General features: G+C 50.5%; 1 protein-coding gene across 11 annotated transcripts in view; it reads right to left on the bottom strand.

Moving 5' to 3' along the window:
- The window catches only part of Atp2b2 (ATPase plasma membrane Ca2+ transporting 2), a 295835-nt gene that overhangs the window by 73233 nt on the left and 198793 nt on the right, over positions 1–23809 (bottom strand). For all 11 annotated transcript variants that reach the window (XM_013110372.2, XM_013110370.2, XM_040738220.1 and 8 more), the window contains one exon: positions 4880–5077. In XM_013110372.2, the coding sequence (XP_012965826.1) occupies positions 4880–5077 (198 nt within the window). The remainder of the gene's footprint in view (positions 1–4879; positions 5078–23809) is intronic.

Raw genomic sequence — 23809 nt, forward strand, 5'->3', positions numbered from 1 at the left:
CTCCTCATGGTTTACATTCCAGGAGCAGTGTCTGACCATCTCCCTTGGTCAACTCAGAAGGGCACCTTCCACCGGGGCTAGGTTGCCAGAGGCGTGGGCAGCCTAAAGGATCCATCCTCATCCTCCAGGCAGCCAAAGAAAGGAAAGAGGCTCAGAGACGGGCAGTGACTCAGCTGGAGTCACACAGCAGATCTAGAGTTTGAATCTAGGCCTGGAATATGAGCCTGTACTTGTCCTGCCCTGAGACCCTGCACCTCTGAGCCCATGGCAGGTGACAAAGACTCATCTGGGCATCCAATCTGATCCCAAGAAATAGAGAAGAGCAGTTTCAAGGGACCCCACCCAATAGAAGCCTCTGGAAGCCCAGGGGTCGGAAGCAATGAGACAAGGTCAGGGCATGTGTGGGAAGGTAAAGGATCACTGTGGCCAGGAACACAAGCCAGTGGAAGATTTCGGGTCTCTAGTTGAATCAGCACTCCCTAAAGGCCAGTAAACCCCTGAAGGGCTGTTTGTCCCTTTGGAAGTTTTGAATTGTCTCAGTAACTTAAACGGCTTAACCAGACTGACCCAAGTTCAAATCTCAGCTGCAGACTGGCTCAATTTTCTCATCAGCAGAATGGGGTGACCATGGGTGGCCCCATCCTCGGGTGGGCCACAGGGTGAAGGGAGCCCTCCTTGAGAAGTGCCCACCATGGGGCCTCATGGGCTCAGGCCCTGAGCACATGGCATAGAGCAGGGACCAGTTGGAATTAAGTCACCTGAGATGAGGGAGCTAAGGGATTGTGGTCCTGTGTCTCTGTGAACGACACCCGCAGAGATACAGCTCCCTACCCCAAGCATGGGAAGAACAGGGAACCTTAGAGATGGAATCCTCGTGTTGTTAGCTCTGAGTGCCATAGAACTCAGACTCCTGACCTGTGGCCAGCCACAGATAGGAAATTATCAGTGAGGAGACACCGCATCTGTAATGAGCATGCCCAGGTCTCTCTTGTCATTATTCTCTAAGTAACATGGTCTCACAGCTGTTCACACAGCTGTCACACTGGGTGTCATCAGAAACCCAGAGAGGACTTCAAGTATACAGAAGGTGGTAAATAACATCCAAAGCATCCACAGAAAGTTTCAGTAGGAGCCAGGGGATGGTTGTATACACTCTGAGACATGAGAGTGGGGAAGGGAGGACTTGAATCCAGAGCCTGATACTCCATTTTGTAGGATTTTGGTTGTACCAACTTCTTGTCAGTGCTCTGCAAAAGAGATGCCTGTCTCCCCTTGTGTGCTTCCTTAGAGCCTCCGTGTGTGTGTGTGTGTGTGTGTGTGTGTGTGTGTGTGTGTGTGATTATTGGTGTACTAGGACACTCAGAGTTAAGTCAGCATAACACTCTGAGATTCCAGACTTGGAAAGATACAGAGTCAAAGTCTAGGCCCTGCTATGCAACCCCAGGTAACTGACTCAGCCTCTCTGAGCTTCCAACAAACACCTAACACATGCCAAAGGTACTCTTCCCCCTTTTCCTGAGTACCCCACAGATCCATCTTAGGACCCTGCTGCCTGTGTCCCAGGATCTGTGTTCCTTGTACAGATCAGAAGGCAAGACTGCAGGAGCCCATCCCTTGCCAGGACTGGAACATCTGGATTTGAGCCCATGTCCGCTGGGGTCCTCTACTTGCCTGACCCCTGACTGTAACATGGGGCCCAGGCATCTGCCTCTCACCCTGGTTTGTTGTCCACACCGACGGCAGCTTAAAGCCTGGTTTGGGACTACAGCCCATGAGTCTGAGGTCAATTCTAGGCAACTGTCCTCTCCCCTAGCCCATACTTTCACTTGTTCAATAAAATGCAGACTACATACCAGCCAAATAAGAACTCTGTCAGCCCAGACGTTGACTCTTGGTTGCTCAAGACAAGGGCATGTGAGTAACGCTGCAGGCAGACTCCCATTTGGGCTGCATGCAGATGCTTATCAAGGTGGTGGAAAGGGTTCCACCTCTCCTGGAGGACTAGAGTGTTGTAGAATATTAAGATGTGTTACAGTTGTCTATGCCGTGGAACACTTGTTTAATGATGCAAAGATGTGTTGCATTCTTTTATGTTGCATTTGTTTAACTCTGTGAAGTTGTGTTACTTTGCCTGTCTAAAATATCTGATTGGCCTAATAAAGAGCTGAATGGCCAATAGCTAGGCAGAGAGAGGGATAGGTGGGCCTGGCACGCAGAGAGAATAATTAGGAGGAGAACTCTGGGAAGAAGAGATAGAGGAGTGAGAAAAGGTGGAGAGGAGGACATCAGGTGCCAGCCACCCAGCTATACAGCCAGCCATGGAGTAAGAAGAAAAGAAAGGTATACAGAAATAGAGAAAGGTAAAAGCCCAGAGGCAAAATGTAGATGGGATAATTTAAGAAAAGATGACTAGAAACAAGTCAAGCTAAGGCCAGGCATACATAAGAAAGAATAAGAATCCATGTGATTTATTTGGGTGCTGGGTGGCAGGCCTCCAAAAAAGAGCAAGAGCTAAGAGCAAAAGAACCCAACAACAACAGCAACAAAAACAAAGAAACAAACAAATGAAAAACCCAGCCAACTACACTAGGCTGTGAGGAACCTGTCCTGTCTCCCTCCCTCCATCGCTTTGCTAGTGGGACACAGTGTAGGCAGTTGCCTTCCACTGAACGTGTGGCTGGACCAGCAGCAATGAGGTGCAGCACGGACAGAAACAGGCCAGCTTGGGCCACACTCCAGCCACCAAGCCATGATCTCTGGACTCTGGGTTTGTGCACCCCAGAGATGTTCATGGAAGCAGTTATCTGTCTGGAACCACGGGGTCTCTCTCAGCACACCCCAGGAGCTCTGTCTTTCTGTCTTGGCCTCTGCCAGCTGCCCTCATCTCAACCTTGCTTACCAGGGCCATGGGAGGCCACTGATGCTGGTGACTCAGCCCCAGCCCTTTTTGTGGAGTTGGATGTTTTTGCCAGAGTCAGAGTTTCAGCCCCTTGGTGAGTGACCTTGGCACACCCTCCACAGACTTGGGAACTCACAAGAATAGCATCTAGCTCCTCCTGGGTCTAGCCTGATGAGTGTACTGTTCAACCCTCACCAATGATAACTTCTCTTTGCAATAGACGGAGACCATTACAGAAAACACAGCCAATCAAAATGCAGTGGATAGATGCATCTATAAAACATTCCCACGTCTAAGGGTCAGGGAACATTTAGGAAGAAAGGGCAGAAAGATTGTAAGAGCCAGAGGACCAGGGACTTTGCTGTGAGATTGTGTCTCTAAGCAACATCATAAGCTACACCCATAATGTTTTATCAACACCACTCACTGCCCAAATGTGAGCTGAACAAGGATGACTCCAGCGAACATGCCAAATTACACATGGAAAAAGCCCAAGAGACCCTTCAATCTTACACAAAGAACTACAGACAACCGAGTAAAACTGGGAGCAGGAGAGGTGGCCCTCCCCAGGGAAGAGCATACCAACTGACTGTCAAATGGTCACTCCTGAAAACATACATACAATTAATATTATATGGACTCAGGTTATATTTGGGAATATATGCGTATGTACAAATATATATGCATGCAATAACAATTGATGAGAAAAGAGACTTGGAAAGCTGGGAGGGGGATATGACAGGGTTTGGAGGGAGGAAAAGGAAAGGAGAAATGTAACTAAATTACAATCTCAAAAATAAAGAAGGAATAGTATATGTCTATAGAGAAGAGGCAATGGGTTTCTGCCACAACAGTTCCGGATTTGGGGTAGCTCTGGAAACTACCAACTTATGTCAGCCTTACCAACTTCAGCTGGAACCATAAGGAAGGCTGTACACAGTGCATCCCTCTCACTATCCTACAGGAACGTCCGTCCCAAGATCCATTGTCAGAAAATCTCACCTTCTTTCTTGCTAATAAATTGACCTATGAAAATCATCCATCTTCTCTTTCTGCCCTGGCTATTTGGAAGCTCAAGTCAAACTTAAATCTGAATCACAGTAGAAATCACAACTGGTTTGTTTGCTTCCAACATTTTCTGCCCAACTTTATATTTGCCACCTCCCCATCCTCTATGGAAAGAAATCAGGGCGAGTTAGACAGCACAGTGGGTAAAGCGCTTGCTGCCAAGCCTGGTGACCTGAATTCAATCCCCAGGACCCATGTGGCAGAAAGAGAGAACTGACTCCTGCTCCCATGGTCAGGTGTCAGGAAGAAGTAGCCTTGGAAGGAGCCTGGCGGCATGCTGTATCATGGTCCACGGCCAAACTGAGTCCTTTCTCCTAGGTGGGCACTGTGGTCTCACATTGGATATTTAATCCCTAGGCTCCCATATGGGTGGTCTTTGGGAAAGGGGCCTTGGTGAGATGACATGGACTAGATGAAGTCACAGGGTGGTCTCATCCGGGGCAAGGAAATAGCTGAGGCAGCATGAAAAAAATGCCTGGCCTTCCCATGCAACCCTTTCCCCCATCATGCTATGGTGCAGCTCAAGTCCCTCACCAAGCCTTGCTGTTGGGATTGGAACTCTCCAGAACAAAAGACATGTCTATTTATAAATCAGGTAGTTGGTGATATTTTGTGAGAATAAAAGAAAACAAACTTAGACACTGGGTGACCCAGAGCGACTCAACTGCCTTCTCTATGTCCCAGTCTCCTCATCTTTAAAGGAGGCACAAGCTGGGCATACTGGAGGTGCCCAATAAATGCCCACTATAGCTTTTATCACTCTTGGCTTAGCCTTGCACTCACAGAGGACTGACTGGGACCTTGGGCCTGTCCTGGTCTCTGTGGCCTGAGTCCCAGTGAGCTTGCCCCCTCTGCAGTGCTGTGGGTGCCCTCCACAAGCTGTGTGCTGTAGGAGTGTCCGGGACACCCTACCTTCGTTGCTCTCTCCAGGTGGGTGGTAGAAGGATAGCCCCAGGGAGATGATGGCCGCGATCTCCAGGATGATGAGTGTCACGTCCTGCAGTGCTTCCCATACCAGCTGCAGGAAAGTTTTTGGCTTCTTTGGAGGTATGAAGTTTTGCCCAAAAATCTGTTTCCTCTTTTCCAGGTCTGGAGCGGTGCCTGGCAAACCTGTGGACAAATGACAGATGAGTTGGGCAGGGGCCAGGAGAGATGCATGCCTATCTCTGGGAGCTAAGGAGGGAGCGGGCGAACGTGGCTGGAACCTTCCTAGGCATTTGGCCTAGGAGCCCTGTGTTCCAAGCTATTCATGTCCCAAGGGGCCCCTGCTAAGTGAATAGAGGAACCTAGAAACAGGGATGCTTCTAGAGTCACGGCGGTATCCATCCTCATGAGCATGCATGCTAAAGAACATTTCATATGCCTGACTCTGCCCATGCTCAGCCCAGCCCACTCCACTATAGCTCAGCAGAGTCATACCACACAGAGCCTCCTTCAGTTGACAAATTCTTAGCCAGACCATTGTAAGCTGAGGAATCTGTGAATATGTAAGCTTAACTCCCAGGACCTGGGTTAGTGACCTGCCTTGGGAAAACACTTTCTGGAGATGTGAGCAAGGCCAGAGCATCATAGATTACCCAGGTGTCCCTCTGTCCTGAGATAAGTGTCCTTGTGGGAAATACTGACTCAGGCAGGGAGACAGCTATGTAAGAGGATGGACAGAGATTGGAGGGACACAGCTATAACCAAGGACACCACAGAGTCACCAGACGCTGAAAGAAGTTGGGAATGGCCTCTCCTGATGGCAGAGTCTGATCAACACTCTGGCTTGGGGTTTCAGAGCTGTAAGAGAAACCATTCCTGGCTCAAGGCCACCTAGTGTAGGATAGTCTGCTCCAGTGAGCATGGAGACAACCATGCAGCCTGCTTCTTCCATGTTCTGAGTTCCCACTTCTTAAACACGGCAGAGCTTGGAGTATCATGGAGTATCGCTTCATTTTCCACAATGAGCCTCCTCTGGACTTTGCATCCAGTCCAACCCTCAGTCCCTTTCTGCTGTGGTGATGATGGCGATGGTGGTGGTAGGGGCACCTAGCCCACAGGCTCGTGTGTTGCTTGAGTCAGCAAGTTTTTATTATGCACCAGTGCAGTGTTCAGCCCTGCAGCAGATCCTGTGGCAGAGTTGAGAACGAGACAACACAAACCCAGCTGGGAGCCAGTCTCCGGCGGACACACACATGCATTACTGTGAGACCCGTCTTGAGGGCAGCAGGCACTCAGGTGGTTCTGGCTATGGCTCCTGGACCAGGGCAGCAAGAACAAGCCTTGACAAGCACCTGTTGGAGCCGTGGGGTCCACTGACAACGCACCAGCTGTCTGAGTCTAGATAACCCTGTAGCCACATGCACCTGACCTCTGATCTTGCAACACTGGAAGTATCTCATCATTTCCAGATTGAAGTCACATGTCCCATCCTGCTGCACTGCTTCTGGTCTGACTTCTGGACCACAGCTGAGGTCTCCTCTTCCACTCTCTGCCTCCATCCCAGCCCACCCAGGGCTGTTCCTGCCTGGCCTCTGACTCCCTCTGCCCTTGTAAGCCCATGCTGAGCCCTCCACAGGGCCTCCTTCTGTGTGTCTGCACAAAGACATAGATAACTAAGGACTAGTGAGCCCTTGAGTGAGTGTGCAGAGATTGGTGTGTTGAGTACTAGTAGGGAAATAAGCTGTGTGGCAGACACTTGGGCCGTGGCAGTGTCCTGTTCTGATCTATGCTTCTTAACTTATTATCATTATTCTTGTGTGTGGAAGTGTGTGATATTTGTGGGACACATGTATGTCATAGCGTGTGTTTATAGGCCAGAGGGAAACTGTGGAGCGAGCTGTTTTTTTCTACCTTCATAAGAGTTCTGAGACTCTTTGGTTGCCACGCTTGCGCAGCAAGCACCTTCACCACTGAAGCCACCTAGCCAGAGTCTGGCTTGTGCTCTGTTTGAGCCAAGGACAGCCTCCTTGCTCCTACACAGCATACCCACTGTCTTATAGGGGCAGAATGCAGCCACCTTATTACTGGTCCTCTCTATGGGTTATGGATTATGGATTCGTGGGATAAATCCTCCCTCATCCAGTTTCATGCTCTGGGGCAAAGGTTGGTTTCAGGCCTGCACAGGAAGTCTGTCATGACTGCAGGTCACATGTCTGAGTGTAGTAAGATCTTCCAGACTCACTTAACGGGACAGCTAGGGCGGGTGGAGTCAGGGGAGGGGTGCATCTTAAAAAAACTCTCAGGCCTTTAGTACTTTCCTGAGAAGGCATGCTTGAGTGGGAACTGGGCACCAGCTATTTTATTTTCTGGGGACTGAACTAGTCACCAGACTTGGTGGCAAGAGCCTTTAACCTACAGGGTCAGTTTGCTGACCCTTAAGAAGGTACTATAGCCTGACTTTTGGGTTATGTCTTAGTCTTCTGTGGGAGCACCCACTCATTCATCCTTTCTGTACACAGTGTTTGAGCCTCTAAGGAACCCGGAGAAGATGGTGTGCAGGCATCAGGTCTGACTCAGAGTTGTAAGCACTTAGGAGCCTGCAATCCAGGCCTGGTCTTCAGGGGAAACAGGAAGAAAGGTCAGGCCCCAGGGTCCCATAGAGCCTCTCTAGGAGGTAAAGGAAGCCCTGGGCAGCCTAGCTTTCATCTACATAGGAAGGAGGAGTCAGGAGTTGGGCCATTTATTTTATAGAGGGTGGGGGCTTCCCTGAGGTCCTGTGAGCCCTGTGTTTGACATGTGGAAGCCCTGAACCCATTGTCCTGTGCTGGGATGTCTGCACACCAAGAAAACAAACCCAGCCTCCTGGGAGTCTCCGAGGCCGTGTGGCTTCTTTGCTGCCCTGTATCTCAGAGGCCCTGGGCTTTATTCTTTTAACCAAAATCTCTGGTTTTCTGGACTCCCTGGAGGGAGGTGCACTCCTTACTTGTGCACACCAAGTGTGGATGAGCTTTAGGCTTTCTTCCAGGAGTGGGTGCTATTGAGAGGGGGGAACCTGTGAGGAGGGAGCTCCAGTGGCCTGCGCTGAGATTTTCCAGGCCTCTGACTGTCGAGTCCCTTTTCTGACCCTGTTTTCCCACCTAGACACCGAGGGTCTTCACTAAGATGGGCTTTCCAGAGGGTTCCCAGCTTCCTGAGCAGCTGGGCAGAGGGGCTGTTTTCACATGTGTGCCTTCTTGGCACTCAAGTAAAGAAACTGGGTGTGTATGGTGAGGACTAAGCCAGGGCCTGATTGAGTCTTGGATCCCCCTGAAGCTCTGTGGTTCTAATGATTGACAAATGGTGGACAACATGGGAATCAGTTCTGGGGGACAGGACTCTGAGGTTCTGTTATGCTGGGGATGCATAGGCCAGACCCTAAGAACCCAGGCACCATGTCAACAGTCAGGGACTGCAGATGCCACGACTGAGGGCCAACGAGTGACGGTGGCAGGGGGAGGCAATCAGGAGCAGTGGAGACTAAGGCAAAGAGCACATTGTCTCTTTGAAGGGGGAACGTGGGATCCAGTGGAGACATCTTCCAAGCTCTCATAAATCAGAAGGCTGGAATCTGACACAAGGTCTCCCACTGGAGATGTATCGTAGCCAACTTCAACATCCCTGTGGGTTGGGTTCCAGTGTGCGCTGTCCAAACCTATGTGAGTAGCAACTGGGGGCTACAAACACCACATTACCACGGCCACTACTGACTACCACAAACAACCACACACTCACCACTGCCACTGACTGCCATGTCCCCATTGCCACCACCCCCACGGCTGTCCTGGGCCTGTTAGGTTGGGCTCTTCTTTTCTTGCTGTACTAGAGATGGAACCCAGCACCTTGTGTGTGCTATGAAAAATGCTTCACCAAGGAGCCACACCCAGTCCTGGCCTGGATGCTTGAGTCTGTGTTCACCTGCCTTAGGTGTCAGCACCCCTCTCCCTAAGTCAGGGGACTTGGCTGTACCTATCTTTCATGTTCATGACCCTGAGTGGATTTTATACTCTCTGGGTGGGGCAGGGATGTTTGAGGACTACTGTGCTTGAGGATCCCTGAACCACAGCTCTGACAGAGCTTTGTACATAGGCAAGTTGCTGGGCCATGCTGTACAGACCTGCACACTGAGGCATAGGGTCATGCTATGACGAAGGCCAGTGAGACAAGCCCAGCAGGCACTGGGCTCTCTCCAGCCTGATGATGTGGTCAGGGTAGGCTGAGCAAACTTCTGCATAGAGCCCTCAGTGCCTGCACCTGATGATGGGTCCACGGCAACCTGGGTCCCCAACCTCTAGGTGTCTAGGGCATTGAAACCATGAAGCTCCAGGACCCTGCTACTTACATTCAATAAAACAACAGTGGTTCAAACTAGACTGTGCCCAAGAGGCTTCAGATGACGGCCGTAGGACACGGCATGAGCTGGGGACTGTGGGTGCCTGCACATGTGATCAAGGAGGGTGTGATGGGGTTGGGACCCTGTTATAACGTGGATGTGGTTCAGCGATAACAACAGCACTAACAGCTGGGCGGTGGGAGGAGTCCATAGGCTCTATCCCTTGCCAGAGGCTAGCTCAATGGGCAGCTCCCAGGAAACTACTACTAGAGACTTGCAGCAATTGGCTGACATGGTGAAATGGGATAAGATGCCTGAACTACACCTGGTCCTGCGCCCTCAGGCAGGTGGCCTCTCCTCTCTGGGCCCCCATTTTCCTTGAGCCAGGCATTTGAATGGCAGTGATGCTTGCCTTTCCTGTGCTCAGAGTGGCAAAGGACCAAGTGGCTGTCAGCTGCTAGTACTGTCATTATGAGCCTCCTACTAAGTACAGAGTCTTGACCTGGCCCGGCACTGTCATTGCTGGGACATTTAAAGTGTATATTCACACCCTGGCTCCTATGCCAGTCTTTGACTGAACTGGGCAGGGCCGTGTCTTGAGGTGGAGAGAACTCCCTGGGATCTGTCTTGCTGCACTGCTGGGGTGTGGTGGTCCTCAGACCAGAAGCCTCTCCCAGGAACTGGAGGAAATGCAAGTTCTCAGATGCCACTGTGTGGACCTGCTACCTGCTGCCACCTGTGTGGTTACCATCTTCCTCAGGAGGGGGAGTGCAGGCTCTGTATAGAGAGCTGTTGGTCTGCAGAGGCAAGAAAAGGAAAATGACTTCTAGGTGACCTCGGGCCCAGGGTCTCTGGGAGCCATGACACGTGTAGGCCTTGGATCACTGGGCAGCCTAATGAGAACAGCAACTGGTCCAGATTGCATGGTGGTGGGTGACAGAGTGTGAACTCAAGAAGACAGCTCTTTGTTCAGTTCTGCAGTGTTTCCAGCTCCCATGTGACCTGTCTTACTTCTTGGAGTTTCAAGCAGCTGCCAGGTTCACAGCCTCCAGGAGGCCATAGTTGATGCAGAAAGTGCATCAGGCCGAGAACTTGACAGCCCCAGACACGAGGCTGAGAAGACTGGAGGAGGAAGCTAGAACACGCTCACACACACTCACACACACACAGACACACACACACAAACACTCACACACACTCACACTCACACACAGACACATACACACTCACACACACAGACACACACTCACACACAGACACACTCACACCCACATACACCCAGACACATACACACTCACACACACAGACACACACACTCACACACTCTCACATACACACACTCACACACACAGACACACACTCACAGACACAGACACACACACAAACACTCACACACACACTCACACACACAGACACACACACTCACACACACAGACTCACACACAGACACACTCACACACTCACACACAGACACACACAAACACTCACACACACAGACACACACACTCACACACACAGACACACACTCACACACACTTACACACAGACACATACACAGACACACACAAACACACTCACACTCTCACACATACAGATACACACACTCTCAAATACACACACACTCACACACACACTTACACACAGACACATACACAGACACACACAAACACACTCACACTCTCACACACTCACACATACAGACACACACACTCTCACATACACACACGACTTAGTGTTCATTGCAGACTGCATGGTCACACCACTGACTCTGACAGAGGTCCCTAGTGTGCTTGTACACACAGGAACATGGTGGGGGAACATGGGCCTCTAACTTGACTCAGATGCAGACACGAGGGTCACTGATTTAAATCCCCTAATGTCCTTGACCTGAGTCAAACTGAGTTACTGTGAAGTTCATGGGACTTTCACGGTATTCATCTCATGGCTCCAGAATGTTCTATATGGGCAGAGAAGGGGGCTTATGAGTAGAGGCTGGTTGGTGGGGATCTCTAGATGCTGTGAAAATATCAATTATTTGTACCAAGGAAGAGTTATACTCATGAGTATGGATTCCCCAGATGAAACAGAGCCAGCCACTTGGCATTTAGGATAAATGCCAAACATGTCCTTTAGTGTGAGTGATGGCCTGTATCATTTTTGGACATATGACTAGTAAACTAATTACTTGCTGTTCACCTGAAACACAAGTTCCACTGATCTGTGGTGTGCCCCCAATGTTCCTACAGATATCTCTTGCAGGAACATCATGATTCCATGGTTACTCAGTCAGGAAACTGAGACACCGAAACATGGAAGTTACTTGGCCTTTAAGCAGTGTGATTTGGCTGTGGAAGAGGCCTGGACCCCTCTTCCACCCTGGCCCTCCCCATGCTGGGGAGACATAAGGGGGTGTTACTGATGGGGTCCATACCCCTCAAACTAAGCCTTGTTGCACACACACACACACACACACACACACACACACACTGTGGCCATTCCATACTCTGTCAGCCTCAAAGACACTTCATCCAGCTTGCCTCTTGGTGGCCTGTCCCCGTCCCTTGGAAAAATAGAGGCCGCAAGGCTATATTCATTGACTGTATGACAGACCCTTCCTTCACAGGAAGTGCTTCAACACAAAAATACTGCAAGCAGCACTTCCCAGAAGGGGGCGCCCTGCACATTGGACAGTTCGAAGGTGGGTGCCTCTCTCTGAGCCTCCATATTCTAAAGATGGGGCCTAGGGACAACCTGCTCTAAGTGTTGGAGGAAAGAAAATGTGAAATGTGGTATGTTTTAGGCACACCATAGGTGTCTAGAACCTGGACAGGACACCCTTTCCTTCCTTTGATCTCTGGTATTAACCACGCAGACTCGGCAGCAGGGCAGCTTGCCTTTTCACAGTTTTGACACATAGCTGGAGCCCAGACCGCAGAGGCTCCATGACTGCCCTTTTCATGCCTGCTAGCTGCCTTAGACAGGACCCAGTGTCCAGCTCAAAGGCAAGAACTCAGCCTCTCTCTCCCGCTGTTCCAGCACACAGAGCTGTGGATGAGAGCTAGCTCCAAGGCACCTGAAGGGGATTTGGAAAACACAGTCACCAGGCTGGCTGTTTCTAAATATTTGTGCTGTCAGTGTGATGTGAGTTCTTCCATTAGCATAAATAAAAGCCTTACATATTTGAGAAAAAAAACCTACAAGCTCTTTAAAAGCTGCATTTATAGAAAAATGAGTTTCTGTCTTTGGAAACTGAGTGGGCTAAATAAACTGTGCTTCATCTAGCCCACAATATACTACACGGCAGTTCTCTAAAGAAACCAGCTCGGTTTATGTTCGCCAGTGTAGAAGTGAGCGAAAACTGGCATGGGAGCAGTGTGTGATGTTCAGCTGCATCTGTGTGACGCAGAGTGCTACATTCCTGTGGGCACACACATGTGTGTGATGTTCAGCTGCATCTGTGTGAAGCAGAGTGCTACATTCCTGTGGGCGCACACGCGTGTGTGACATGAGGTGGTCAAGGGTCTGACCCAGACGCACGAAGGTGGTGGCACTCACTCTGGGAAGAGGCACTGGGACTGGATGTGACAGCCTGCTCTGATTGGACTGTGTGAACCAGAGAATGTGTTTTATCTGAATAATTCAAACTTTATTTTTAAATTAACTGAAGAAAATGAAGGTTTTGTTCTGCTTTTTTTTTTTTAGATGAAATGGACCTGGAGATAAATATTCCTGGGCTAATACCTTCATTTCATCTGTGACCTGAGTGTCCCTGATTGGATTATTTCTGCTCCTCCATGTCACGGGCAGGATGGTGCCTGGTCATGAAGATGAAAACAAGGCATTACAAGCCAGACACCCAGTAGGTGCTCAACAGATATTCCTGTCATCTCTCCTTTCCCTTTGTATTTTGTCTACGGTGATCTTTTAGGTCTATTCACCTCTTTTATTTTTTTTCTTAGGGCTAGAATGGGGGAAGATAGGGTCTCACTATGTAGACTGGGCTGACCTTGAACTCTCAGATCTGCCTGCTTCTGACTCCAGAGCTGGGATTAAAAGTGTGTGCTACCATTATGCTAGGATATGCCAGACCCCCTTTAGCCCTTAATCCTGTTGCACACACCTAGCAAAACTCTATCCAAAGAAAAACTTATCTCTGGCCAGACTTTTGCTGCCTGATTGTCCCAGTTAGTTCACCATTGTTGCTGCCCGAGATAGCTTCACTGCCTGGTCTCCCAACTTCAGTCTGTGTTTTGACAGCACAAGGTGCATTGTGTTTGTGTTGAATCCTTATCTACTACACCCTTGTGGTTCCTATCACATACAGCTAACAGTCACAGTCCTTACGAAGACCCAAGCCCTGCTCCCTGCCTTCCTCTGCTGCCTCCCTGTCCCATCTCCATCATTATGATCCTGTGACACTAGTCTCCTCCCTGAGGATTCAACCCAGTTTTTCCTGCCTCTGGGCCTTTGCACATGCTGCTTCTTCTACTGGGAATGCCCCCTCTTTGGCTGAGCCTCTTTTGGTGAGGGTGGACTCCACTCCTAGTCCCCAAGAATCCCTTCTGTTTACATCATTAACAACATGTTTTTTTTTTCTTCTTATACTTGGCTCCTTTACATAGTGTCAGTTCCATGAGGGCTGGGGCAGTGTGGCATATTTTGTTCTGAATTACGATAGATATTTAGTCTTTCCAAGATACACATGCCTTGGAAGACCAGAGGTTCGGGGACAATGCTGGACTCCAGAGGGTCATCTCCAGGACAGATGTGTTTGTGAAAGGGACTGAAGTTTTTTTGGAGGGAGGCACTCAGGGTCTCCTCTGGTCATCCCCTCTACGCCCAAGTTCACTCTCAGTGGCTTTACAAAGGGTAGGGAAGCCTCCAGGCACATTACCAGGGTCATGGAGGCCAGTGGCAGACTTGGCGAGCACGTGTACATTGGCAACCTGAGCCTTAACCTGGATGCCTGTGACCTTTCCATCCTGACGTTACTCTTAGGAAAACCGTAGGACACTGGGTCCTTCCTGTTACAAATGGCTGCTGGAGGAACCAGGCCAGGAGGCAGGCTGTAGAAATGGATGTTTTTTTACAATGAAAGAATTCTAAGGGCTTCAGGGGGATGAGTGGGAGGTGCAGGGAACCACGTGTGCCGGCAACTCAGCGAGAGTGAGTCCCTGTGGAGGGGAGTGTAGAAGCTGCACCTGTCCCTAGTCTCCTAGGGGCCTCCCGGGTTCACAGTACTCACTGTGGGTCGGGCAGGCAGAGGAGTCAGCCCAAGGCTTCACACTGGGGCAATGGTCACAGCGTCCCCACCGTTTACCCTGCATGGGCACTGCACCATTTACTGCTCATGGCTCCCCTGTGACCTCATTTGGTGAACTGTTTTATGGATGGAGAAACTGAGGTATGGAGTGGTAAAGATACCCTCCTTTGGGTTTCACCTGGGGCTGCCTGGATTTAAAAGTCCAGGCTCCGAGCCCTGGGATCATGCCCCTTACCCACGAACACTAATTTAGGCCTTTTGGATGGATTGCACTTCATGAAGGAGGTTGCGAACCAATGGGGCTAGGAGTATTCCACATGCTGAGTGAAGAAACTGAGGCACAGAGGAAAGGGGAAAGCGGATGGGCACCTGCAAATTCCAGCAATGGGCAGGTCGAGGCAGGAGAATTGCCAAGTGAGTTTTGGGCCAGCCTGGGCTACATAGTGAGCTCAAGGACAGTGTGAACTAAATAGCAAGACCCTGCTTCAGAAATGAGAAGGAGATTGAAATAATCATGAAGGCAAATGGCTGATGTGCCTGGATGGACAGCCTGGATTGTGCAAAGAGCACAGCACCCTCTGTTTCATTTTTGTTTTTCTTGAGATAGAGTCTCATGTCGCCTAGGCTAGCCTTGAGCTTGATAAGAAGCTGAGGATGCTCTTGGACTTCTGATCCTCCTGATTCAACCTCTCAAGTTTGGGAGTACAAGTGTGTACCCCCATACCCTGCTTACTGGTACTGGGGGTTGCACTCAGGGCTTTGTGTACTTCAGGCAAGTACTCTACCAACCGAGCCACACCCCAGATCTGCAATGCCGCTGCTCTGAGAGGCAACTTTTTTTGACTGTGTCAATAAAACTTTATTGATAAACATAGACAGTTGACTAGATAAACTAGATGATAGGACATGGATCAAGTTTGATTATCTGTATTGTATTCTGCACTTTAACCTTGATTTTCAATTTTTTTAATTTTACTTTTTAAATTTAAATTAGAAACCAGGTTGCTTCACATGCCAATCCCAGTTTCCTCTCCCTTTCCCTCCCCTCCTCCCACGCCCTCCCACCAGCCCCCCAATGCCCCCTCCTTTCCCCAGGGAGGGTGAGGCCCTCTCTGGGAGTGTCCATAGTCTGTCATTTCATCCAGGGCAGGGCCTATACCCTCCCCCAAGAGTCCAGGATGAGAGTGCATCTCTCATTGTGGGATGGGCACCCAAAGTCCATTTGTATGCCAGGGATAAATACTGATCTACTACACAAGGCCCCACAGATTGCCTAGGCCTCCCCACCGACACCCACATTCAGGGGGTCTTGATCAGTCCCATGCTGGGCTCCCAGCCATAAGTCTGGGATTCAAGAGCTAACCCTTGTCAGGTCAGCTGTTTCTGGGGGTTAAGCCAGCCCAGTCTTAATCCCTTTGGTCATCAGTCCTCCCTCTCTGACACTGAGTTCCTTGAGTTCAGTTCAGTGTTTAGCTGTGCGAGTCTGCCTCTGCTTCCATCAGTCATTGGATGAAGGTTCTGTTTCCCAGACTCTCTGGCCATGGGATTGTAGGCTGGCACTCCCCAGATCTCTATCTAAAATCCATATATGAGAGAGTACATGCCATGTTTCTCTTTTTGTGCCTGGGTTACCCTGAGAGGCAACTTTGAGGGCTTTGAGCCCTGTCTGCCCCTTTTCATCATTGCAACCGGCTCTGGAGGGGCCTGAGTTAGAACCTGAGCTGCTCTGCCAACTTCCAGCTGTCTGACCTTCAACAAGTTACCGTGGTGTGGGCCTTCGTTTCCCTGTGTGTGAGGCACCAACTTCCCAAGGTGAGCCTGGGGCCCTGACAAAGAGTGTCCTTGCAGGGTAATGTCTCTCCTGTGACCACTCTTCACCAAGTCGTGACGGTGTTCTTTGTTGTAAGGGGTCACATGCCAATGAGCAGAAGCACTGGGGACTGTCTCCCTGGGTTTTGCACTCACTTGGAAGCCTGGTGAGGCTGCTGTGACCACATGCTGGGTGAAAATCTTATGGGAGCAGCTCAGCTGGGGCAGGCAGGAAAACACAGCAGCCTTTTTCATCCGCAGGCCTCTGAGTGGCATGTGCAGCATCCAAAGACTGGCCTTTCTGCCTTCTATCTGTGTGGTGTGAGGGACAGTCACTCACTTCTCTGGGCCTCTCAGGACATAAAGTGAGGGGGTTCTTCAGGCTCCAGAGGGTGAGGAGAGGACTTGTGAGGCGGTGTGGGACATCCAGGGCTCCACAAAGTGACATTTGGTAATGAGTAGCACCAGTCCACAGAGAGGGAGCTATCAAGTCCTCCATGGTCTTGACACTGCATCGCTAGCTGTTGGAGTCTCTTGGGCATAGGTCAGCCTTTACAAGGCATGTCATTCCTGGTGATGCTCCACCAGGCACCGCGGGGATTCTGTCACTAACCAAAATGCTCATTGCATCTCCCTAGTGGACCCTCAGAGGTCCAGGACTGCTTCCTTCACTGCCAGGGTCTGAGGTCCAGCGTGGCAGAAATCAAATAACTTCCCCTCCTTGTGTGGCTGGAGTGAGATGCAGCATGGCGGTGGGGGGGGCGCTCTGTGAAGCACTGGGCTAGGCAAATGCAGGAGCCACAGTGGCTGAGGGGAAACAGCGTCTATCAGGGTGGACCTGGGCCCATCATCACCCAGCCTGACTCTTCACAAAACTCAAGGCCTCTGTGGGGACCAGCCACAGTCGTCATGTAATTTACTAGCTGGTGTGATGTGGCGACAGGTGCCTCCGTCTGCACCGCGTGGCTTTCTTGAAGGACCAGAGCAAGTGCTTCTGGCTTCAGAACACCAGGGCCCTGAATGGCCCACAGGCCTCTGGTTACATCCTGTCACAGGTGAGGTGGCCTCCTTTGGCAGATAAAGGGCAGTGCCTGACTGACTATGCTCCTGCCCTGCTGGGTTGGAGGACAGGACTTGGGGTTCTGGCTGAAAGGAGGCCTAGTTCACAAGCTCTAACAAGAGACTGGCAGGGTCTATATCCCAGGGCAGGAGAAACACAGGTCTTCTCAGATGCTGGCCTGCAATTAGTGTTAAACTGTGATGGGACCTGACACTGGGATCGATTAGTGATGCCTGTCACTGCTGTGGATTAAGAAAGGGAGGGCTTGAAATGTCTTTCAACCTGTCTGTCTTCATTTTCTTTTCAATACCTGAGACAGAATCTCATGGTGCGTAGAAGGGGAGCCTTTTGTTGTGGTTTGCACATGTCTGCCAACCAAACTCATTGTTTCTTGCACATCCGTTCCTCCTCTGGCTGGCCATGTAGGTCAACCTCCTTGGTATTTTTGGATTTGACCTTTCTTTGCTCCTGAGGTCACACGTAAATTCAGACTCTAAACCTTTCTCTCTTGTCTGTCCTTTCTCCCACCCTACTGATTCACCATGTAGTCTGGGCTCGCCCCCCCAAGGCACCTCGACAGACTTCTACCTCTCTCCTCCCTCCTCCCTCCCACTCCCTTCCTCCCTGATTCTTTGTTCACATATTCAAGTAAGCGTTCCATAGCTGCTGCATCCAGAGTGTTATCGTGTCCTGGCTCCAAGGGGCAGAGACATGTCACACCCAACTCTTCGGCAGCGCTGAGTCTCTAGTGGTGAGTGGTGGAAAGCTGTTCCTTATTTTTCTGGAAGTGCCTTACCTTCTGTCTACTCTTCCAAGCCTGGGTCTGTTTCCTCCCCTTGACACCACCTCCACCCACCTTTTCAGTTCCCTTCTCTGCTCCCCCCTGGGCACTTCCCACCAACGTCAGCTCTTTGTGAATAAGACGTGAATCCATTAATCTAGCTCCAGTTTTGAGGGGAATCCCAGGGGTCTTTATTTCTCCTCACTGGTCTTCAGTCCACCCCCCAGACCTGCCTTGGTCCAGATGCTGGGCTTAGGGCTACAATGCCTGTTGTGCATGGGCTGGGCATATTAACCTTCACAGTGCCTTGTTTTTGTATCTGTAAAGTGGGATTTGAACAGTACCTCTCCTACAGGCCTATTGTGAGGCAAAGACACACCTATCATATATGTGAACTTGCTGGGAATAGTGTTTGGTGCCATCGTGATGTCCATGAAAGATCTTCCCATTATTTTTGAAGGAGACCCTTGGCTCACTTTTCCTGTGGGGCAGAAGTTTTTCTGTTTGATTTGGACTGTTTGCCTTCTCTGCTTGTGTCCATTTTGCCCCAGGGTTTTCCCCTGCCTGTCTGGGAGGGGTTGTATCTTGAGGCACATAGGCAAAGAATGGTGGGTACCTAGAGTGAGTCGTCCCTCATCTTCAACCTCCTGCACTGGGTTGCACCTGGCTGCCTAGCAACCAAGGATGTAGCTACTTGCAATTGTATGGGAGACATGATGTTCTGAACGAACCCTCGAATCACATTCTGCCAAGTTCTGTTCAGCCCGAGGCCCAGCCATGAAGACAAAATGACAGAACAGAGCACCAAGACAGTCAGGTATAGAGCATGATGCTCGAGGCTGGGAACCAGGGACATCCTCAAGTTGAGCAGACAACAGTGGGTAGGTGGTGTGAGTAGCTTAGCTCAGGCCTGGGTTAAAAGAGTGGCCTTGTTGCATCTTCACCGGGCAAGACACTTCTCCCCTCTACGCCTCAGCTGTTCCTTCCCCATGTGACTGAGGGCTTAGAACCCACTTTGTAGGCTTTTGGCCAAAATTAAACAAGAGTATGTAGCTATCCTACTCCCTGAGATGCTCCACGTTTTAGAGGACAGCCCCAGTCTCTCCATGCCCACTGGCCTCGGCTCACATCCCCTACTTTCTGCCTTTGCCCACCCTCTCTTGTCCATCCTCTGGCTCCCACTGCATTCCTCTCCCAGGGCTCAGACACCCCGCTCTGCCGTTTCCCCACGTAGCTTTGTGCTCGCAGCCTCTAGAGCCTCCAGAACCCTGGCAAACTCCTACACAGCTCTGTTTCTTGGCCTTTTCCTGTCACCCATGCTTACAAGCAAGTCCCGTGAGCACAGAAACATGGGTGATTTTGCTAATTACTGCTTTTATCTCTGGGTCTGGAGCTGTGCTTAGCACGCAATAGGTTCCCAAGAAACACATGGATGAATTTAAAAGTTTTGGGGTACTAAACCTCATTGGTAGATATGCATACCAGGGCATTACCTTTGACACCAAAGCCAGTTTCTGAACACTAGGTGCTTAGTAGATGTCTATGGGCTTCAGCTCCCTTGGTTATGTCTTGAGTTTGTTTGTTTCTTTCTACAAAGGAGCCAGGGCAATGCCCTTAAACCTCATATTAATTGGTCCAACACCTACTAGGGGCGATTCTTTTTCAGACAGTCATCTCATTATTAAGCCTTTCACGATTGGAAAACATGACAACAGAAGGCCGCCATGCCTGGCAAGTTCAGGGACAAAGCTAAAAGTTCAGTACTGAGGTGGCATGTTTTCCCAGAGGCCTTGAAGAGTCGTTTGAACTGGAGAGCTTGAACCAACCTGTGAGCTGAGGCTCAGGTCCCTGACTTCTGCCACTTGTTAGGGTGCCTTGGCCTCCTCATCTGTTAGCTGCTGATAATACAGAAGCAGCTGCTGGAGTATCCTCCCTGTCCCCAGCTGTCCTGCTCTGCTCAGGTGAGGCCTCTATCGGGCCCTACACAGCTGTCTGTTCTTCATTAGTGACCTGAAGCCTGGCTGCGCCCACGGTGCTTGTTAGCTGTCTTTGAACAGCTTGGGTAGGGGCGGAGCAATAGAGAAGCTCCAAGTTCAGGATCAAATAGCCATCAGACCCAGAGTAGGAACATGAGAGAGACAGATTTGCAGCCTGGCCCTGCAGCATCCAAACCCACCCCCTGGCTCAGTCCTCTGCCTGAGCGATTAAAATTCCTGCCTCCCCGTTTCAAGAGGAAGCCTTTGCCTCCTACCAGAGCCAAACCCAGATCTCACTCACCCTCCCTCTGTGCCCCAAGGCTAACAAGGGGCAGCTGAGGTGCACCTCTGCCAGCTCAGGGGACCCCGGGGCTTCAGGATCTCCCCTGGAGTCAGTGAGGTCAAAGGGATGGAACTTTCCTCATCAGTGATAGGGAGACCCCTTGGGGATGTGAGCAAGGAGGCTATGGTGGGGGGGAGACTGCTGAAGTGGGACTGGGCTGTGGGTGCTCACAGGGCTGGGTAGAAGGAAGCCCTTGGCTCACACATAGGCTGTTGGGGTTCTGAGGGAATGAAATCATCCTTGCCTTCAAGAGTTGGGAGTCCCCACACCCAGGACGCTCGAGCTGCCCCTCTCTAGGGGAAAGGAGACAGACACTCAGGCCTTCATGACTTGAGAGGAAGTTTGGGAACATCAAAGCCGTGCACGGTGCTCCACGGTGTACCTTTGCAGGGACATTTCTTTTTCTGTTCCAGGCCACACCCAGCACACTCCCCCGGGACACCCTCACCCCCGCAGGCCACAGTACTGGATGCCTTAGGTTCTAGGCACTTTACACTCTCCTGGTGCCCCCAGCAAGGAAGGAAGTGAGGAAAAACCAGAGGGCAGCAAGGGCAGGGCACCCAAAGAAAAGCCCAGGATTACCCACTGGCCATGGGCCAGCTTCTCCCAGAGAATCCATTTCTTTTCTATAAAACAGGAGGTTAAAGAGCTGCTCTCCTGAACCTCTGAGATGTTCAAAGGCCACAAGGATCATTGGGCTCATAGTGTGACAAGAGGTAGACACAGGGACGAAAGCAGCCGTGTGCACCCTCAGTATCCACAGACAGCTCTTTAGGCATCCAGCAATGGCTGTGGCACAGGACAAGTGACTGCCCAGTCTCATTGACAGACCGCAGGTCTGCTCGTATCTGGCCCTGAGCACCAGTGTGTTTAGGAGAAAGCGAAAGGTCTCAGGTTTCTGAGTCGGCTTCTCACACCTCCGAGGCGGGCAGAGTCCTATGGATGTCCATCACCTCCCATGACAGAAGGTCAAGAGCATGGGTTCCCACTCATCCAGGCCTAGGTTTTCTTCCCATAGCCATGTGACATGGGCAAGTCAGCCAGTCTCTCTGTCCTCAGTTTCCTCATCCACCAAGTGGATGAATGGTGGTGTCCCCCCTACAGGTATGAGCTGCTGGTTGTTCCTGGAGGATGGGCAGTGCCATCTCCCTACAGGCTCCTTCCTATCCAGGTCCCCAGACTGCCCTCTGCTCTCAAATAAGGGGCAGCAGAGGTTTGCAGGTGGACTCCTTACCCTGCATATCTGTGGACTCTTGATATGTCATGATGAACCAGGCCCAACACGACCATCGTCCTTGTGTTGAGTGAGGAGCAAGTCTGGAGAACAACTGTTTCAGCTTCCAGCCAATGAAGAGCCTCCAGTGTCCCTTCACCTCACCCACCCTCATGGGGTCTGCTCCAGAATGCTCATCACCTTTGCGTGTCTATTCCCCGGGGGTCTCCAAGAGAAGACCTTCAGACAGGGGCAGGCATTGAGGGGGATGTTTATCTCAGTCATTTCTGACCTTGGAGAAGATGAGGGCTGGAAGGGACCTAGCCCTGTCGCTCTCTGACTGGTCCTTTCAACTTGACCTTCTTAATCCTGGATCCTTTAAAATTCCCCGGGAGTCAGAAAGAAGAGAGAGAGGAGGGGCAGGAAGGGAAGTGGAGAGAAAGAAAGAAAAGAGAGGAGAGGAGAGGAGAAAGAGAAGGGAATGGAAGGGTAAAGTGGGAAGGGGAGAGAAGGGAATGGAAGCAAAGTTGGAAGGCAAAAGTAGAAGGAAAGAATAAAATTGGAAAAATTCATCTGAAAGCAAGGATGAGGAAGCAGACAAAACACACACTGGGTTTGGCTTGGATGAGGTTATCTTTCCTTCAGGACATGAGGGCTCCCCCACAGGGAGGAGTTTTGAGAGCTGTCAGTCAGGACACACCAGCTTCCTGGCCTGAGGGTGAGCATGTGAACAAAGATGCTCTTTAGTGTCTGGGGTGGCTCGCAACTTCTTGTTAAGCTGTCATTAGAGATCTGTGATATAAACTCCTAATTGTACAAACTGCCTTCTAAAGGGTGACTGAGATGCTGGAGAGATGGTTCAGTGGTCAAGAGCACTGACTGCCCTTTCAGAGGACCTGGGTGTGATTCCCAGCACCTACAGGGTGACTTAACAGCTGTCTGAAATTCCAGTCCCAGAGAATGTGGTGCCTTCTTCTGGCCACCATACCCGGTACACAGGCATACATGCAGGGGAAACACCTATTCAAGAAACACTTTAAAAGGCATCAATACCCCAAAGTTGTCACTCCCTACCTCTTTGAGCATGCCCCCCTGGTCTTTCTCCTGGGGGAGTCTGTGAAGTGAGAGCACAATGCTGCCTACTCTTCTTAACTCCTTGTTTGCTATTGTCTCTAAGGTAAAGCAGTGGCAGTGTCTACACCATGGGAAGTGGCCCACACTGCAAGGGAGTTTCCTGCCATGGATTGCTGGGTGCTACACACTTTCCACAGCAGCTCTGCTCAAATCCTCAGTGATTGGAGGAGTTGATTGTGTCTAACCCCTCCTCCACTTCCGAACTCTCCAAAAGACACTTGCTCTATCAGACCCGCCACCGAACAGGACACATCTCAGTTTCAAACCTTCTGGAACACTCAGCCTGGGTTCCCAGGTTGCTCCTTTTCTGGGAGCCCACGGCTACTCTACCTCTGTCATTTTATGCCACTAGGTTCCTTCTGTGACTCATGACCTGCAACCGTAGCTGACAATGCTCTTGGAAGAAAGAGCATTCCTGCTATACCAATACCAGGCACATTCCAGATGCTTTTCATGGAATCGTTGCCTTTGTTGGGAACAAGGCTACCTCCCTTCTCTCTCTCTCTCTCTCTCTCTCTCTCTCTCTCTCTCTCTCTCTCTCTCTCTCTCTCTCTCTCTCTCTCTCTCTCTCTCTCTCTGCCAGCCAGAGATTGATGTGAGTCTTCCTCTATCACTGGCCACCTTATATCTGAAGTTGGGTCTGGACTAGCCAGCCTGCAGGCCCCAGGGACCCTCCTGTTTCCCCCTCTGGTGTTGCAGTTATGGTCATCCTGCTCAGAGCCAGCTGTGTATGTGTGTGCCCGGGATCCAAATTCAGGTTCTTGTGTTTGTGTGCCAAGCACTTTAGTAACGGAGCTATTTCCCCAGCCTCTAGTCTTCTAAAATGTTATTTTGCAAAGCTTATCTTTGTTGTTTTATGTTCTCTATGACAACCATATTCCAGAGGGTTCCAAATAGCTCTGTCCTTACATTGGCATTTAAGAATCACCTGTCATCCCCTGCTTCTATCATCACACAGGACAGAGATGAG

Source organism: Mesocricetus auratus, unplaced genomic scaffold (assembly GCF_017639785.1).
Source record: "Mesocricetus auratus isolate SY011 unplaced genomic scaffold, BCM_Maur_2.0 Super-Scaffold_100676, whole genome shotgun sequence".
Taxonomy (NCBI): Eukaryota; Metazoa; Chordata; class Mammalia; order Rodentia; family Cricetidae; genus Mesocricetus; species Mesocricetus auratus.